At 47.9% G+C, this 19,454-nt stretch overlaps 1 protein-coding gene across 2 annotated transcripts; it reads right to left on the bottom strand.

Moving 5' to 3' along the window:
• Positions 1-5,862: 5,862 nt before the first annotated feature.
• LOC120677616 (WD repeat-containing protein 26 homolog) lies at positions 5,863-12,959 on the bottom strand. 2 transcript variants are annotated; one of them, XM_039958767.1, is made up of 5 exons: positions 12,542-12,766; positions 10,607-11,504; positions 9,994-10,095; positions 7,200-7,829; positions 5,863-6,398 (listed from the first exon to the last, which is right to left on the bottom strand). In XM_039958767.1, the coding sequence occupies exons 2-5, from the start codon at positions 11,399-11,401 to the stop codon at positions 6,126-6,128; spliced, it is 1,800 nt and encodes a 599-aa protein (XP_039814701.1). In that variant the 5' UTR covers positions 11,402-11,504; positions 12,542-12,766; the 3' UTR covers positions 5,863-6,125. The 2 variants fall into 2 exon arrangements, with proteins under 2 accessions (XP_039814701.1, XP_039814702.1); XM_039958768.1 differs by lacking the exon at positions 12,542-12,766 and adding an exon at positions 12,877-12,959 and having other exon boundaries at positions 5,875-6,398.
• Between the last annotated feature and the right edge of the window lie 6,495 nt (positions 12,960-19,454).

Here is a 19,454-nt window from a genome sequence, read left to right as displayed (position 1 = left end):
ATTCTAGGGAAAAACTTAAGGTACATATTAAAAATTAATTACACACGTTACTTATTTGAATGGTACATGTTTTAAAAATTAAGGTACCTGTTTTAAAATTATATTAGTTTTAGATTTGAATGGTCAGCACAGTAATATCAGCGGCTCACATACATTACTTATTTAATTAAAATGTGGGTAGAAAATATAGTTAATATTTAGACTGTGGTCTGAATTTGACTTCACAAAATAATAGAAAGATTCACTGGCGCAAATTTTGGCAGGCATGTCAGATGATTTATATTTTCAAGTATTCTATGGGTCAGGAGAAGTTAGATATGGTCCTGAAGGGGTAGATTTGACAGAGTTTAGCTCGATCACAAAAAAATTACCCAGAGCAAGAGAAAGGACTTGGATTTCAATATCCAATTGGCTATTTAAAGTTTTCAGGCTTAATCGAGATGAACATGAGATCTCTGTCATGGTAGTGGTCAGTCGAAGGGAACCAGTGTTTTGGGATCTATTGCCGCGATAGTTCAAGAGTTTCAGAGGGATGGTGAACAGCATAACCATGCAATGGATGACGACTCCTCGGATGATGATGATGATTATCATGTCCCGCAGAACTGGTCCAGGTATAATTTTTCAAAATTAATAGTAAATAAAGGTGAAGCGGTCCCTTGGGAGTACAAGAAAAATGAGGTATGCATCGGTTCAGTGTATGCCAACAGTGACAATATGAAGGAAGCTGTAAAACGGTGGTCCACCCTATCTTTACAAAGACAGTTCAAAGTAGTCAAGAGCAGTTCGAGAGCATATGACGTGCGAAGCGAATGCTCTTTCAGGGTGTATGCTTCTAAGGGAAAGTGGCAGGATTTGTGGGAGGTCAGAAAAGTTGTGGAGCACACATATCTGCTTGAGGATTTCTACGACGAGGCGTTCGCGGACTACCTATGGTGGTACCTGCCGAGGACGCGCACTCGTGCACGTTCCACCAGATACTCGGATCGAGGCCGTAGCGGTATCCGAGACGTACCTCGTAGTTCGAGACCAGAACTTCGCCATAGCGTTACATTTCTCTGATTGATTTTGCATTCTATAAAACTGATTGCATATGATGTTACTATTTTCTCGGTTCAATACGATGTCATACGAGCGATTGAGTCCGAAGCTTCATCCAGCATGGGCCAGTACCATGACATGACACCCGCGCAGCACCAGAGCACGCTGCAGAAGATCGTCGACATGTGCGGGCGGTTTCGGCGAGCCGTGACTTGTCGTGGGGACGACACCTTGCTCCCACCTCGCACTTCGGGGCCGGTGCCTAGGGCCGGTCCATCGTCACGATGGTCTGCACCCGCGGCACAGTCAGGTCCACCGCCACCGCCACTCGTCACGATGGCGACACCGTCGGTTTCTGCAGCTCGGCCCACGTACGTGCCGCGGCCAGCACATTTGTACTCGACAGGTAAATCATACTCTAACCTCGTGTCACTTACAATATCGCATCATGTAAAACGTTATTCATCAACTTGTACTTCTTATTCGTGTAGTTCCGGCTCGTTGTCGTTTCCGCCGATAGATCTGTACGGCGCCGGATCTTCCTCCCGTCGTCGTCTAATACATAATTTAGGTACGTCCAAGACGAGTTGTTAATTTGCGATAACAAGTACATACTTAATTGAACATTGATGGATGGAGGTTTGTGAATCAGAGTACCGGCAGGTGGGAGGGACAGACGACGATGAGGAGATTCAGGACGTGGACGACCTCGCGCAGACGGAGTGGGTGAACACGTTGTTCTCTGCTGCACCGACGCAGGAGGTCGCCGGCCCTTCACAACTGGAGGGCGCCCCACCCGCGATGCAGGACTACACTCAGGGGGAGCAGACGCCTGTTCCTGAGCAGGGTCATCAGTCCACTCGCGAGACCATCCCACCGGAGCCACTGATGTACTCGCAGCACCACACTAGGGCTGCCCAGGCTGCAGAGCGACGTGGCAGGAGGAGAGGGGGCAAGCGCGAACGCATCTAGTGTACAGGTTGTAGCTTTTGATTTACTTTATTCTGTCAGACTATGTTATGTACGTCGGTTCAGACTATGATATGCGTGCTATGTAGATGCCCTTAGACCTGCTTGTATTATAAAAACCCTATAATCGGTGCGTTGAGCGATGGGATGTGTCGGTGACATGCCATTATGACGACTAGGCCAGTGCAAAGCTTTCGGCGATGCGGGGTGTCGGTGACGTGCCATTAGCACGAGTTGGACAATGCTGTGTTTTCCGCGATGGGATGTGTCGGTGCACTGGCACTAGGACTATTATGCTGGGTGCACTAGCACTAAGACGGGTACCCGTTAAGCCGAGGCCGCGGTGTCATGACCGCCTATATATATCCCCAGTGGCGAATGCTTTGATACTCGCTTCCGTAGGACCGCCTCGCTTGAGTAGTAATGTTTGGGGCGTCAAGTAGAAAGGGTTTCGGTGCTGGGAGAGGAAAGGGGGTACGAAAGGGACCGCCGATTGTGTGGGAGAGTTCTGTTGGTCCCGAAATTTATCCAGAACCAGTGTATGAATTTTCGGTAGAGAGCAAAAGTGACTTCAGTACCACAAAATCTCTGAGAGGATATGATAACTGCAAAGAGGATTGGCCAAAATGTATGCATGGTGAGGACTGTGTAGTGCAGATGATGACCGAGGGAGAGGATGGAGGCCGTCGTTTCTTCAAATATCTGCGAGCATGGGTATGTCTAACTAATCTTTATTTGTTACATGTATCGCACTCCGTTCCTATTATTTACCGCCTCTATGTGAGTACTAACATGATTTCGGGAAAAACTCCACTGTCTTATGTGATTTCGTGCAGTGGTTAGACACCGAGCAATCTCAGGAGGCAAAGGATCATGTTGAGCGCGAAGCAAAGTGGGCTGCAGAAAGGTGGCAACGAATGCTGCATGAGTAACAGATGGAGGAGAAGCGCAAGAAAGACCAGGAAGATATCCGGAAGAGGATTGCAGAAGTCGAACGTCAGGAGGCGGAGGAACGTGAAGCTGACAGGGAGAAGAAGCGAGAGAGGGTCCGTCGTGCAAAGAAAGCAGGGCCCGAAGCTATTAGGAAGGGGAAATATCCCCGGTGCACTCAGTAAAGCACCACCATGTAATCCTGGCAATTTAAATTCCCTAAGGCACGTTAGGTTTAGATGAAAATATGGATACCGTGTTGCACGTGCCACTGCACTTCGCTCTTTAAGTTCCATGTTCAGAGCAAAGGTCTCACGCGTTATTTGCCGTAGTAGTACAGACGCAATGACCCGTTGCTCTGTAATCGTTATGTTAATGAAATCCAGAAATTTATGGCTGGTGCCTAATTGAATCTAATTTGTATTAGTTTTCAAAAAAAGTATTTTCATAACCTCTGGTATCTCTTTTTTTTTGAAATATCTCTAAGCGTAAAGAAAATAATTACAGCACAGTGAGCCTACAAAATAATTAAACAAATAATTATAGCACAGAGAGCCTACTAAATAATTAAAAAATGTGGGAGGACCTTCCGCCGTTTGAAACGGCGATAGCGCACTTTATACTACAGTGCGGCTATACAGTGCGGCTACAGCCAGCTGTAGCTCGGCGGTAGCGCCTTCCGCCAGTTCATCCAGCGGAAGGTAGCTACTGCCGAATGAACCAGCAGTATGTTAGATGGGTCGTGGGCCAACAAACTTACCGCCGGTTCATCCGGCGGTACCTACCGTCCGCCGGATGAACTGGCGGTAGGATGACATTTTTGTAAAAAAAAAAATTCGACATGTATTTTTTGATAAATTGAAAAAAAAAATATAAAAATTAAAAAATTCCGCGAAGGGGGAAGCAAACATGAGCCCAAGGTCATAGAGCTGCTGAATTATTACTGTACTCTCAAAAACGATGTAATACTACTAATTATTGTCTCAGAAAACATAGCTGTTAAGTTCAAAAAAAAAAAAGAAAACATACTAGATGTTAGCCTGTTACTGTTTTCTAACAGTACCATTTCAGAACTTTACCAATTTTTATGACCTAGTACTAGATTTTTTTTTAGGAAAATGGGGTGCATTGAATCTAACCCAATCCTTCGAAATTCATGCGGCGAACCCTTCCAAACCTGCCTATATATCTGTACTGTCTCAAAATTAGTCTAGTAAAATGGAATTCGTACCGCCATTTTCTCCATTAACGCAAGTATTTCATCATTTTTCCTAATGATGTTTTCTCTTCGATTGTTTTCTTGCCAATTCTCTACATTCTGAACATGACCTTTGTGAATTTATCCTCAATCGCTCCTTTTGCAGCTGCTCAATACCAACTCGAATTGAACTCTTCGAATTTCGGGTACATATATGTGTGTATGACACAAAAATGACAACATTAGTTGCCAGAACAGTAATGGGTTGTTTAGTTCTCAATTTTCATTTTTACACCGTTTACACTAGTAAAAGGGTTATTTTGATTCCTGTCATTACAATTTTTTAACTTTGGAAGAATGCTATTATTATTCACGTTATTGGAAACTTGCCATTACAATTCTTCACTTCTTTGAACCGTGCCATTTTATACGTCTTTGATGCCTTTGGACCCACTCGCAGACCTGCGTATTTTCGTATGGCCCAAAATACTGCTGCTTCTTCTTTCCCTTCCACTCACTGACGTGTGGGGTCCACACGTCAGCTTCTTCTTCAACCTCCTTCCTCCTCTCCACCACGCGCTGCTCCCCTCCGCCCCCTGCCGCCGTAGGCCTGCTCCCCACCGGGAGGGCCCCTGCCAGGAGGGCCCCTCCCCCGCCGCTGGATTCGGCCTCCGCCGGCTGTCCACCCCTTCTCACTGCTGTCCACCCCCACGTAGCGCCGGATCCGGCCACGCCTCCTCCTGCGCCGCTCGCCGGCGGAGAAGAATCAGGGGAGGGGCGTGCCGCTGCCGCCATGGTCCTGCGCGGGTCTCCACCTCCGCCTGGATCTGGCGAGGGAGGGAGGGCAGAGGGGCGGACGAGCAGCGGTTGGCGTGGGACGCGCCGCCGCTACCAGCCTGGATGCGGCTTGGGAGGAGACGAGAGGGAGGGAGGGAGGGGAGGTCTGACAGCGCCGGGATCCGGTCGCCAGGATCCGTCGACGTTGCAGGGGAGGCCTGACCGCCGCCGCAGCTCCTAGCCCCGACCGCCGCCGCCGCAGCTTGCCCCGCTCGCAACGCAGGGGAGGCGGTGGGGCTGCGGGAGGAGGGAAGGGCGCGGCGGTGGTGGCGGCGGGCCCGCGCGAGGGCGCGGCGGGGGATTGGCCCTCCCGGCAGGGAGCAGGCCGATGGCGGCAAGGGGGGAGAGGTGTGCAGCGCGTGGCAGAGAGGAGGAAGGAGGTTGAAGGAGAAGCTGACACTTGGGCCCCACACGTCAGTGAGTGGAAGGGAGAGAAACAGCAGGGGTATTTTGGGCCATACGAAAATACGCAGGTCTGCGACTGGGTCCAAAGGCATAAAAACGTATAAAACGGCTCGATTCAAAGAAGTGAAAAATTGTAATGGCAAGTGTCCAATAACGTGAATAATAATGTCATTCTTCCAAAATCGAAAAATTATAATGGCAGAAATCTAAAAAACCCCTAGTAAAAGCATGGTGATCAAACAAACCATTTAATCCCCCAAACCAAACAAATGGATTGAACGCAAAGTTATGATCAGATGTTGTGTACCATTCCTTAGACCGACATCCAAATGTCACGCTGTGGACTCAAGGCAGAAGTCCATTTGTTCTGTAGGCAATTAGATGATTTTTTTTCTTCTTTAATAATTGACGATAGCGAAATTACCCATCATCACCACCGTAAGGCACTTAGAATCAATCAGAGGGTAAATCAAGAGATCAAAGATGCAAATTAATATCATAATTCTATTCCAGCTTGAATTAAGAAATAAATGTGACAACAGTCATGATGGAACAAGGGAAAGATGGCGCCCGGAACCCAGCTGGTTTCCCCACACTTTGTGCTGCAGCTTTGTTTTTTTTTTCTGGGTTTTTTCGTTTTCTTTACTATGGAGGCCGCGATTCTTCTTCCTGGAGGAAAGTAAAGGAAAGGGGGATTTACAGATGCCAGTCAACCATCCATGGGGATACATTGCCTTCGCGAGTATCATTTGGTGCTGTTCCCGTTGCACTGGTGAACGAAACCGTTGCCATGGGTGTTGCCATTCGCGTGGATCCCATTGCTGCTGCAGCTACTGCTCCCGACATCCTTGCGCTTCAGACTGGCCTTCTTTGCACCCCATATACGAATGGTGTGATCGTCGCTCGCCGACGCGAGCATGTGGGGATTTGCAGGATTCCAGCTTACACAATTGACTGTGCCCGAGTGACCAGCCAGAGTCTCGATGAGATCCCCGGTGGCTCTATGCCAAATGTAGACCTGAAAATATAACAGGTTTTGCGCAAGATTACTTCAGGGCCACATGCTGGGTAAGAGAAAACATGGAATGAACTGCGTGGCTGGACCAACCAACTGCTAGACACTGCAAAAGGCCAAGTCTTTCTGTTTTCCACTACAATTTTTAAGAGATCTAACATTTTTTTTAATTTTTTAACTGTAATGCAAGGCAGCATAATTTCTACTGCCTACCCGAAGGATGGATGCCATCACTACATGCCTCCATTAAAGTAATAGTTCAGCAGAAAAGGCATATCAATCAAAAGAAACAGATAATTCCAACATATCTCTAACGTTCATGATGGTATTTCCTACCCTAAAAACAAAATAGCAGCATGAGACATGTGGTACAAGTGACAATGAATATGCCGCAGACTGAATTATAGAAGAAAACTTATGGAAACTGACATGTGCACTGACAGATATGCACGTGCCTATTAAATTACAATGAATCTGAAGAATAGGCTAGACATAAGTGCCAATTGGCAACTGCAACAGCATACGAGTTAACTAAAGATTTCTAGATCTCATGATGTTTGAATGTTTTGTCATATACAAAAGAATAACATGATGCATTGATGATGGTTAAAATGACAAATATATTCTCCCCATTTTCAATTAGATTTGACTCATCAAATGACAAATATAATTGTCTAAAATGGCATTTGTCTGGAAGTAGTGTAAATAATAGAAATGGAACACAGACAACAAAATTTAAGTGCACCCACAATATATGAGTTCTATAGCCGTAGCCCGTAGGTGGTCACAAGGCAATCATCATACCTGCGAATCTTCACTCCCACTAGCAATGAATGCCTGCTCAGACCCACCAAAACAAGACCTTATAACAAACCGGTTCTGCTTATGGCCACTGTACCGATTGACTCGAATTGGACCATTTCGTATGTTCCACAAATGAATCGCCTCATTCACGAGATTTACAAGCAAGAAATCACCATCTTCCGATAGAGAAAATGAAGTAATTGTATGATCCTCTTCAATTAGCCTCTCCTGCTTTGTCTCCCTATCAAACAGAAGAATTGTTTTCTCCCTATTCATGCTTATTATGAGCTTTCCATCTTTTCCTACAACAAAATCAGGTGTTTTTGTTGATCTCTGCCCTTTCCAGCAATCTACTTCCTTACCATCTAAATCCCAAATGCAGAAGTGTTCATCAGTTAGACCAGACAATATTTGCTTTCCATCTGGAAACCAAGCACATGATATAAAACCAATGCCAGGCTTTTCATAAACATGAAGACATTTGCCAGATTCAACATCCCAGCGCCGGATGGTTTCTTCAACTCCACATGTGAGAAGCTGGCAATCATCAGGGCTCCATGCAACCATCATCACCGACTTCTCATGACCATTCAATGTGTGCTTCAGTAATAGCTCTCCATCTTCATCAGCCTACGAAATGCAAAGATTACTGCATGAGAAGATAACTGAAAATAGAGAGAAAGGAAAATTCACACCAGATCACAACAAGACAAAACAGATTCTTAAGTAAAAAATTAAAGTACAGCTGCTCTATCAGTGAGAAATTAGTTTTCTACCTATTGGAAAAGGCTATCCTATCCCCCCCCCCCCAACAAGCACACACACACACACACACACAAAACACCCTTTTCAATCCATAAATAGTTTAATGATCAGAAAGTTGTAGCATGTGGTATAATAAAGGAGCTGACCTTTGAAGATGACATCCTGAAAATCCTATATCTAATAAGAATAGTCCAAAATTGTGTAATTAACATAAATCCCTCAACCATAAAAATGCAAGAACACCCAGATCCAATACTTTGTGTGATTCTAAGATATGTAATGTAACAGGAGAACAGATGGGGTCGGACACACACTTTCAAGATCAACAATAACTTGGTAAACATCTACATTAATTTTCCTTTGCTACAGAAGCTAGCAGGATGTAAGTAGTAGGTTTCAAGGAAAAAGGTCATATGAAATGGCAAGCTTCTGTCTTCTGGTTGAAAATAACCAAGGATTCGAAATCAACTTTTGTAAAGATGTAAATAGCAGGGAGTGCAAAGCGTTAGTAAGAATGGACAAGTTCAGTTCTTGGCATATAAGGTGTAAAATAAGAAAGAGTAAAATGCACTGAGGGTCCTTAAACTAGTTGACCTGTTCTACTTAGGTCCATGAACTTCGAAAGTGCATTTTTTAGGTCCACGATCTATTCAAGTGTGTCAATTGAGGTCCAAAACACCTCTGACCAGCGTTGACCGCCTCCGTGAACCGCCATGTCGGATCTAACGAGGACAACATATTTGCACATTGACCCTCCCGAGCCGAGCCTTCCTCAATTCTCCCCCGTACTTTCATCTCCTCCTCTGCTCCCGCACCGTGCGGCCGCCGCAGCCCCGCTGCTCGGCTCCTGCCTGGCCACCGCGCGTGCCTCGCCGGCTCCCCGCAGCACCGGCATCCTGCTGAGCGCGAACCACCTCCGGCGGAACCCCACGCGGCGCTCACGCAGGAGAGCAGCACGCGGCGTGCGCGCGGGAGGTAGAGCAGGGCCTGGGGCCCAGCGGCGCGCGCGGGCCAGGAAGCGTGCGAGGGGGAGGCTCAGGAGCGGCGCAAAGGGCGTGGAGGAGCGGGAGCGGTTCGCGGCGGCGCGGGCCTGCAGTAGGGGAGCGGCGCGCGCAAGGAGCTAGGGAGGCGTGCGTTAATCCAGGCGGCGGCCGGGCGGGCCAGCGCGGGATCGGCGGCGCGCGGGAGGCGGAGCTGCCGGTGCAGGCTTGCGGGCTTGTGGGGGCGCGCGTCCAGGCAGCAACAGCACAGAGCAGCGGCTCTGGCTGCTCTTCCATTGCCGCCGCCACGAGTTCCTTCTCTGACGCCGACCGCCGCCGATTCGTCCTCTCCGGTGAGCCATTCGTCGATTCCACGCACCCACTGCTCCTCCTCCCTCTCCGGTGAGCCATTCGTCGATTCCACGGACCCACTGCTCCATCTCCCCAGCGCCGCGGCTCCGTCCGCCCATGGAGCTCCGCGAGGGCCACGGAGGGGCTGCGCCAGGCTCCGTCCGCCCATGGAGCTCCGCGGCGGGCCTCGCGGGGCTGCGCCGGGCCCGTGGAGCTGCACGGCGGCCGGGCCGGCGGGGGCCAGGCACGGCGGCCTCCTTCCCCCTCCCCTGCGCCGCCTCCCTCCCGAGCTCCGGCGGTGGCCCTCTGCTCGCTCCCCATCCTCCTCCGTGCGCGGGCGCGGGGCGGCGACCCTCCCCTGCTCCCTCGGCGGCGAGCGCGGACGGCGAAGCGCGGCGGGGAGGAGAGGGGGTGATTTGCATATATGCCCCGCTCTCGCAATAGGCCCAGTCCATGTTAGATCCGACGTGGCGGTCCACGTATGCGGTCAACGCTGGTCAGAGGCGTTTTGGACCTCAATTAACACACTTGAATAGATCGTGGACCTAAAAATGCACTTTCGAAGTTCATGGACCTAAACAGAACATGTCAACTAGTTTAAGGACCCCCAGTGCATTTTACTCAATAAGAAACTAAGGAATAGGCCTACATAGATCATGAACATAGAAGACGTTAGAAGAATAGATTCCCAAGTTTACCTCCCATATCATTGCGGATTTATCATTTGATGCTGAGGCTAAATACTTTCCATTGTTTGAGAATTGGATAAACCACACCTCATCACGATGCGCACGCAAAACCTGCAACAAAATACTTATTGATTAGAACCAAAAAAACATTAGGATATGCAGCTAGTAGAAGAGATTAATCTTGATAATCAAATTATCTAACTTCAAAGTCAGTTTCAACAAAAAATAAAGTATGACAACATGTGAGCTGCATGTTTCTATTTATGTTTTACTAGGAGTGAAAGATCGGTTCCTTGACATGATGGAGCAAGCTAGAAGAAAGCTTAAGGTCTTTATGCTATATAGCTTGATCATGCCTTCAATTTTGCAAACTACAACATCAAAGTTGGAAGTTCCATTGCTTATTGCCATACTTATAGTCCAAAATATAGACAATGGCAGTGAAATACAATTATACAGAGGAAGAAAGAACCATCGAGCGGTGTTTTAAATAATGTACAAATGACGAATCAAGACAGTACATGAGCCGAGTAGGCAAGTAGCAGACACAGCACTGGTGCTTATGTAGGAAAACTAGTGCTCCAAGCAAACACTGAAGCAGGCACTAGCATTAGTTTTTTACCTGTAGCGTGCGAGATGGTATCTGATCTTTTCCACAGCGATGATCAATGTAGAGTGACAACCCATCTATAGAATTATGGAAATAGCAAGCATCTCGTTGCACAGTAAGTGCTTGCTCAACTAAATTCTCTAACCTCCTCTCTGGTACCATAACTGTTGGAGGGAGCACCTTTTCCAATTCCTCTAGGAGCTTCAACCGTGAAGCAGAAGAATCAATGCCAAGCTTTGAAAAACCAAGGAACAACTGTTGTGGAGAACAGGAAATCATACAACTCGATAATTCGTGCACTCTTTTCCTATTAACATCAAGGGGTGTGATTTCACTTCGTAAAGTCTTCATAGCACCCATGACATTGTCATCTCTCAGAAGTTCAAAGAACTTTTGCTCCAATATCAAAAATGCAGCAGATTTCACAATGTTCTCATCCAGGAGGCCGATCTTATTCAACGTAACCATTGCATTATCCCATTTCCCATCAATCACCTGCTCTCTGAAAAGATTTACCATCGGATTATGCAAAGTTATCCCTGATTCTTCCTCCAGAACTGCTCCGCTTTTTTCATATCCAAGACTATACAGAGTTTTTGTAATTATCCTGACAAACTCCTCCTTCTTAATAACACCCTTAGAACCAACCATAACTTCTTTCCCTTGGGAAGGCAAAGGTCTAGCCATTGTACTTCCCAAAGGATTGGCACACTTCGAAAACGAGAAACAATCTGACAAACTTGCAGATTCTACTGAGGATGCTCTTGCGCGTTTTGAGGGTGGTTCATCATCTTCAAAACCTCCCATGAAATGCCAAAATCAGCCCATATATTTTGCACTTCAGGGAAGGTGATGTTATTCAAGCTCCAAGTAAAATGTTCCAAAGAGTTGCTAAAACAGATGGAGATTTCTGCAGAGAAGCAGCAATTAAAAAGTAAGTCATGAATCATCAAACAAGGCCAAGATTCTAGCTCAGCCTTCGTACAGTAATGCGAGGAACACATTGCAGTGAGAACAAAGCGACAAACCAATCCTATTAGCCATAATACATACCACACGCGACAGCCGACAAGGACCATCTGCCCAACCAACAATGGCAACAAAGATTACTCGCTACTACTTGAACAGAAAATTGTCAAGCTGACCTGCTTTACTCTAGTTAAATATGCTAAAAGGAATGCGCATGCTGAACAATTGATATAGCAAACAGTAGTGCATACTGAACAATTGATATACCAAACAGTATCAGTCAACCTTCCAAGGACCAAAAGCTCTACACCAATTCTACTTGCAACGCCTTCAAAGGGTTAAGTCGCCGCAAGCACATTCAACATACATATGCATAAGTTGCAGTCAGTTCAAATAACAAGTATACTGCTAGAGTCACATGTTTGTCTGATCCAAAAGTTCTCTAGCATACCAGTATACCACTCACTCCTATTTTTGTCCATATCAGTACAAGATGGGGCACACAGCCTCTACTGCCACGCAACATCAGCAATCCTCTTGGCCTCGCAATGCTACTTGTCCACATAGCATTCCTTCTACCCCAAACATTCCCCACATACAGAGCACGCATCCCCCTTCCTAACCAAAAAAATCATACCAAATGGATAAGCACAGAGTCATTAACGCCAACAGGTAGATCCCCGTCTGCAATCTACTACTGCAATTATTAGTTAGTTACTGCTTAATTAACCACCATGAGCTAGCGCCCCGCTCGCACCCCTCCGCAACCTACTCCGCCGCATCAACATACGCCGCCCTGACGCGAACCGATCATCGAATCCCACCCACCCAGCACCCAGTTCTCCAAGCAAGTTCATCCGTTCACCGCACCTAGACGCGCCGCCCGCGACCGGAAACCGGCGCGCGCAGGCGCCCAAACCCACACCCCACGCGGCGGGCACCGAGCAGCGAGTTTCAGCGATCAGAGGGGGGCCTGACCTCCCGGGAGCCCGATCCCCGCCGATTCGCCGTGAAACGCCGAGAGGAGCCCCGAATCCGCGCCGAATCGCGCGGAATCTCCGGGGAATCGGCCGCCCCGGCGGTGAGGAGGCGGCCCGGCGGGCGGATTGGGTGGGGAAAGCGGCGAGGGGAAGAGGAGGCGAGGAGAGAGAGGGAGGTGAGGAGGGGGGAGGGGTGGTGGTGTTTGGCTTGGGGGAGAGGGGAACCGACTGAATGAACAGAAAAGGGCAGGAGGGGATGCAGAGAGGGACACACCGGCACAGCACCAGGAGAGAGAAACAAGGGGGGTAGGCTAGAGAGAGAAGAGGGAGTACCTTCCTTGTGGATCTCTCTCTCCCTCCAAATTCTTCACTAATCCTCTCTCTGATCTCTCTTTGCTCTGTTGATGGTGTTTCTTGTTTGGGGAGGGTCTTCTGAGTTGCAATTTAAGTACGAAAATTGTTGCTTTAGAATGGTGGTATCCTTTAGATATAAAAGTGGTGTTTCAGTGTTGAAAGATGGAGTGCACGATGGTGGTTTAGAAAACGTTAGAAGTCATATGTATGTGGGATGTCGCCTACTCGCCTAGCGTGTTTGAAGTATTTTTTTTATAATTAGCGTGTTCGAAGTATTTTTTTTATAATAAGCATGTTCGAAGTGTTAGTATCCGTGTGGTCTCTGCGAGCAAGACGCTACAACTGAAGCATATCTTGGGGGTAAGTCTGCCACATAGTGTAACCTCGGGTTATCCACACCTACCAACAACATATAGCAATTCATCTTGATAGAATAGCTTGATGTGCTAGTTTTTTTTAAGTAAGCATGCAACCACCTACTATTTAAAGCATGAATTTTGCTAGTTTTGACTTCTCTCGCTTAGCTAATACTCTATGGCTTGTATGGTATTTAGAGATAGAGTATCTAAATTCCACATCACTGTATATCAGTCTCACGCAAAATCTAAACATTAAATATATACCTTCTTGAATCTTGTGTCGACGTTGTAATCGAAAAAAATTGGTGTTTGGCCCGTGATCTGTTAAGACAAAAGCAAGACAGCTATTTGCTGGCCCAACTTTATTATTGCATTGGTGAATTGATATGGATGGTGCCATAAGTCTTAGGAATATCCATTTAGCTTTAAACCAAATAGAGTGGATTTCCTGTAGCAACAAATTTCCACGTGCAACATAATAAGGAGTTATATTCAAATTGAAATGACTATTCGGCTTTCTTTCAAAAAAATAAATTGCTACTTTTTATTAGTGGAAATATAAAAAAGATGGGACATATGACTAATGTGGTGTAGCCGAAAATGTCGTGCAAGCATCAGATTTTTGTCCCTTCCTTTGAAATTTGTCTGTTGTAACGTGCACAAGGGAATTTGGTAGTCTCCTTTTTCATTCTCATAAAGAACAACGTAAAATCTTTCTAATCTCGTTGAGTTCGCCTATATTCCCAATGATATGTTTTTGAGGAAATTTCAGCCGATATTACTGCTTATTTGCATTTTGGACTACAAGTCTACAACTACAAAACAGAGTTGGGCCGGCCCATAAGATAACCACAGAGTAATCTTCTACAAATTGCTAGTGACCCCATACAGAACTTGGAAGTTATATATTAGTCTTTTCTTCTTTTTAAGAAAGAGGAAGTGTTACTTCATTTTCTATCACATCTGGCACATTTATTTTTCCACGTAAAGTGTTGCGAAAAAAAAAGCTCAACTAGAGGAAATTATATCATTATCATGAGCATAGTTTATGTTAAAAACGTAAGGCGCTGAAGAATAATTTCACATGTAGATTTTTTTTTCGTGAGGAAAAAAGAAGAATTTATTGGAGAAATAGGTAAATGGAAAAAGATCACACGAGATCTGAGCCTATCTCAACAAAATTAGGATAAGAAACATCTTTTTCTTTGAACTGATTGCAATAAGAGACATGATCTCAAAGTGTGTAGAAGATTTTCTTTTCTAAAATCATCATGGCCAAGCATCTATGCGTCGTCCCCTGCGATGAAAGGGATGCCATTTAGAATAAAGTTACCGTCTATATTTATTTGGAGATGCCGCAATTGGGGAAGAACGTTGTTTACATCACTGTGAGTAAATGTGCGGATTTGGAGTAAAAGGTTTCTAAGGACGGGTGAAATAGTATTTTTAGAGTCGGGCGCAGTACCCGTTCCTGTTTTCCGCAGCTAAAAATAGCCGTTTGCATGGGCGGGTGCGGGGTCCGTCCATAAAAATGTATTTCTAGGAACGGGTCACCCCATCATCACCCGTTACTAGAAATCGGTCACCCTATTATCCGCCCTCGGTAATCGATTAAAAAAATAAAAAAAATCCAATGCGCTGCTCCCAGGCGAGCACCGCCCCGTTCGCGTCCGCGCGCGCCGCCGCTTTTCGCGCGTGTCGCCGCCCGCGCACCGCCGCCCGGCCGCGTGCTGTCGGGGCCACCGCGCCGCCTGGCCGGCAGGAGGCCGCGCGCCGCCCGCGTCGCCGCTGCTGCGGCTGCGCGACACCACCGCCGCCTCCGCTCGCCGCCCGCCGTCCGCCGATGCCTCCGACCGCGCACGCCGCCGGTGGGCGCTCCGGGCTGCCGCCCGCCGCCGCTGGCCATTTGTAGGACACATTTTTCACTGAGCTTGGTCATCGACACATACCCCCAAGAGGAACACTTGGCCATTACTTTCCTCCTAAAAAGTGTCATAAAAGTTTATTACAAAAATGATTTAATATTTTTCTAACAGATAGTATATTGATAGCATTATTGTTTAAATACAATACTTTTGTGCGATCCATGTTACTAAAGTTTTGAACTTTGATTCCACGGGTCCTTACAAGATAAAATTAAAATACGGTTGAAAAGTTACCTGCTCGTAGATTGGAACATACTTTGTAGTCTGTACGGTCATTATCCGAGTAACCAATGGACAGATTTGGCGTGACAAATGAAAACGAGAGGTGTGGCGGGTGTGCCATGTGTGGGTGCAAATGTTGGTTGTTTCCATAGTTAGTATCGCATACATGTGTCCTACAAATGTGTCTGGTTTGGTGGCTGTTCCAATTCATACCTGGCCAACCGCAGAAACCCACAAATGATTTTGGATGGTGTCGGGTGCTACAATTAGGGACACTCTAATTGTGGTACTAAGATCGCTTTTAAAACACGAATACCTGTTAAGGCAATTGGGCCCACGAAGGCCCACGGCCTGCTTCCTATTCGGAAGAAAGGAAAGGACTCAAAGAAGCCCAGCATGCGGCCCATTCTCATCCCCCTCGAACCAGAAGAACGATCTCCGCTTCGCTCGAGGGTCCCTCTCGGGCCCGATGGGCAATCTCCGCCTCGCTCGAGGGTAGCGGATCTGCCCTCGAGCAGGTGACTCATCTCCGCCTCGCTCGAGGCCCTCTCACGGCACAAGGGACAAACGGCCCCGCCGCCCAACCGACCGCCGTACGAAGGCATTAAAGGCCAGCCACTCCGCCACGGCTCAAATGACGGGCGGCGCCAGACCGCCGCTCCCGCGGTGGATGTGACCGACGTCCCATCTGCTGACCCCGGTCACCGCTCCGTCACCCCGGTCGCTGTAGCAACACTGTGGACATTCAATGCGGGGCAAGACAAGTTGGCGCCGCCCCCGTTACTGTTCTGCCGACATCAACCATCCGGACTCACCTCCCGCTGGGGAAGGGGTCCGGCGATGTCACGTGTCCTTCTGAGAGGGGCGCTCTGCATGCACGGGCAGGGACCCCGGACCTCCCCCTTATGGGGTCCGGGACTTCCACGCGCTCCTGGACCTTCTAGTGTGCACGCCCGCACTCCGACCAGGGGGTCCGGGACCGTCCCACGCCATTACTACCGCCGGGACACTACAGGACGACCGGCGCAATCTTCGCGGGACCAAGGACGGAACCCAGGACGACGACGACGCACGCCGCCTTCCCACAGTACACTTTCTACAGTGTTCGACCACAGTACCCCCGCGATTTAAGGGGAAACGATGACTTCCATATCCCCACTCATGTGCACCGCCCTTCCTTGTGACTATAAAAGGAGGAGGTGGGCTTCCTTAGGCAGGGTTGGCAGCAGGTTCTCCGGTTTTTCTCCCTCAGAAAGGCCACAACACTACTGAGTACTCACCTCAACCGACTCCACTCCTAGCAGAGACTTGGGAGCTTCCCTCCCTCTCTCGCTTTGCTTGTATCCCCTACTACAAGCACTCCGGGTGCAAGATAATACAGTGCCCTCGCACACCCCCTTTGCTGGACGTACGGCCCCGCGGCCGGAACCAGGATAAAACCGTACGTTACTGTGTTGCCTCTTGCATAATCATCTGGGACGAGGAAACACGCATCATTTACTAGTTAGGATTCAGGCCCCCCGGGTCGGAACACCGACAGTTGGCGCGCCAGGTAGGGGGCCGCGTGACATTTTCTCTCTTTTTCCCATTTGATCTCCAGGAATGGCGAGCAGATCCAACCCATACCCTATGGGTGTTTCGGATCCGTTTCCAGCGGGACGCGCGATCTCGTTCGGAAGTCTCGAGTTCAGGACAACCGGCAACGGTTACCTCATGCAGCTCCTCTCCTCCGAACGCAACCTCATCACTCCGACTTCGCCAGCCCGGCGCAACAGGCGCTCGGGTCAGCGTTCGCGACAAGCACGCGCGGAGCGGCGTCGTGCGGCACGCCACAGCTCCCCCACGTGGGTCGATGCTGGCGTGTCGCACCTCAGCATCACGGCCAATGGGGCAACCGTTTCGTCATCGCGTGCCTCGGCGTCATCTGCACCGGCACCATCGCCTGCGGCAACACTAGTGCCTCCCAGGGGGGACTCGACTTCGGCGTCGCCCTTCCCCTTCGGGATGCGCAACGCTGCCGCTGTGACATCCCAGAGTTTTTAAATGCTAAGTAAGAAATATTAGATACGATATTATGCATAATCAACCAAGAAGATGGACTCGAATACATTTATGTGTGCATGCATGTGTATGTGTATAGATGCATAGATCAGAAACCGTAAATAATTTTGTAAACCAATGCAAGTATACATATGAAAGCGAATAGGCATCTCTCTAAAATCATGTTAAATCAAAGTCTTGTTGAAGTCAAAGAGAGAAAATAAAAGTTTGAACATAAAATGACAGGTCCTTTGAACCGTAGTGTTCAAAGATTTAATTTATCTGTCAAATTTCAAACTAATCTGCTTTGAAAATAATTTCTAAAATATAGCTCAAATGAATTTTTGTCCAAAACCAAAGTTGTAGGTTTTCAAAATACGAACAACTTTCGTGTTCAAAGTTTTTCGAGTTGCTACACAAAAGTGGGAGAAAAATTTGAATTTCAAAGTATATTGGATATTTTCAAATGCACTCAAGTTTCAATTTTTATCTTTGAAACGAAGTCTCAACTGAAAAAGTGCCTAAAACAAAAGTTGTAGATCTCGAAATTTTAAGCAAGTTTGGTATTCAAAAGTTTTTCGTTTGACCTCGGGAGAAAGGAGAAAAATTGAATTTACAAATGAGAGTTTTGAACTTCGCTTTATTTACGATTTTGCCCTCGCTCCATTTCCCTTCTCTGTTCCTGCAGTGACGCCGTTCGCCGTCGAACGCCGTCGCCTCGCCGTCGTCCACGCGCCGCGCCCCAGCCCTCTCCGCGCCTCTGGTGTTTCCCTGAAGCTTCGCGACATCGCCACGCGGCGCCATCCCGTGCGCGCACGCCGAGGACCGCCGTCGAAGCGCCACGGCGACGCCGTATCGCTCCGGCCGACCGCGTCACGCCCTCCCCGTCGCCTTGACTCGCCTGGACCATTTCTGCGGGCTCCGAGCCGTCCTCACCCTCCCCTCCTTCCTTCTTGAGCGCGAGCACCCCGCCCCGCGAGCCCCTGTTGCCGGGAACGGCCGCCGCCGCCGCCATTAGCGCCGCCGCCCCCTAGCTCACCGTGGAGCTCACCCCTCCACCCTTTCCCGCGCCAAACGGACCCCGTAGCAAGCTCCCTTGACCTCTGCTGGTGCTCCCCGACCTGCTCGCCGCCGCCCAGGCCCGCCGGGAACGCCGCCGCCGCGGACCAGTCCACCGCCGGCCGCCCCTCTCCGCGGCGAGGCCACCACAGGCCACCATCTCGAGCCCCAAGCCCCTCCAAAGGTAGCTTTTGTGCCCCTCTCGCTTCTCCCCAGTGGGGCCCCCACCGCCGGAGCCTCTCCTCGCCGGGAGAAGCTGCGTCCTACCTCCTCTGTTCCTTCCCCGTCCAAGGACCCGCGCTGAGAAGAAACAGAAGTCCAAGGGGCCAAGCGCAAAAACGCCATGAACTCAAAACAGCGAACTTTGAAAATACCTAGAAAATCGTAGAAAAATCAGAAAAATACAAATCCAAATGTTTTGGAATCCTTGCAACAAGACCTACAACTTTTGTTACATCCAGTTTTGCATTTGACCAATAATTTTATCTCTATATTAAATATTAGTTTTATACACCTTTGTATGTATCTCAAGTTCTACTCACTATTTTTAGATGATTTTTGGATAGTGTGCTACACCCTAGATGGATAGTTTACTGTAAAAATTTGAGGACGTTTTGACAACTCTAGCTATAGGTTTCATTAGATCTTGGTTTATGCCTAGTTTAAATAGTTTTATTGCTCCAAGTTGTTCTACTGTGTTTCATGAGTTGAAACTTTTATAGTACCTTTGTGTTGGTTCCTTATTACTATAGAAAAAGTATGAGAATTTTTTAGTTAAGCTTAACTTGACCAAATAAGTTTTGGTAAGGAGAAATACATTAAATCATGAAAAATAGTCTCTGTAACTGGAAAAAAAAAATCTGATATTTCTTTTACTGGAGCTTTTAGTTGGGTACATATTCATTCAAGTAAATTATGAACCTCTAAAATATACTAGAACTAGCTGTACAAA

This window comes from Panicum virgatum, chromosome 6N, assembly GCF_016808335.1.
Source record: "Panicum virgatum strain AP13 chromosome 6N, P.virgatum_v5, whole genome shotgun sequence".
NCBI classification, from domain to species: Eukaryota; Viridiplantae; Streptophyta; class Magnoliopsida; order Poales; family Poaceae; genus Panicum; species Panicum virgatum.
Note: the sequence above shows the minus strand (reverse complement) of the source record. Positions and strands in the feature narration are given on the sequence as shown.

Coding starts and splice junctions, on each gene's coding strand:
- LOC120677616 (XM_039958768.1), bottom strand. CDS start 11,401: ATGGGAGGTTTTGAAGATGATGAACCACCCTCAAAACGCGCAAGAGCA. Junction 7,830..9,993: donor AATCCGCAATGATATGGGAG/GTAAACTTGGGA, acceptor TGCATTTCGTAG/GCTGATGAAGATGGAGAGCT. Junction 6,399..7,199: donor GTGGGAGTGAAGATTCGCAG/GTATGATGATTG, acceptor TTATATTTTCAG/GTCTACATTTGGCATAGAGC.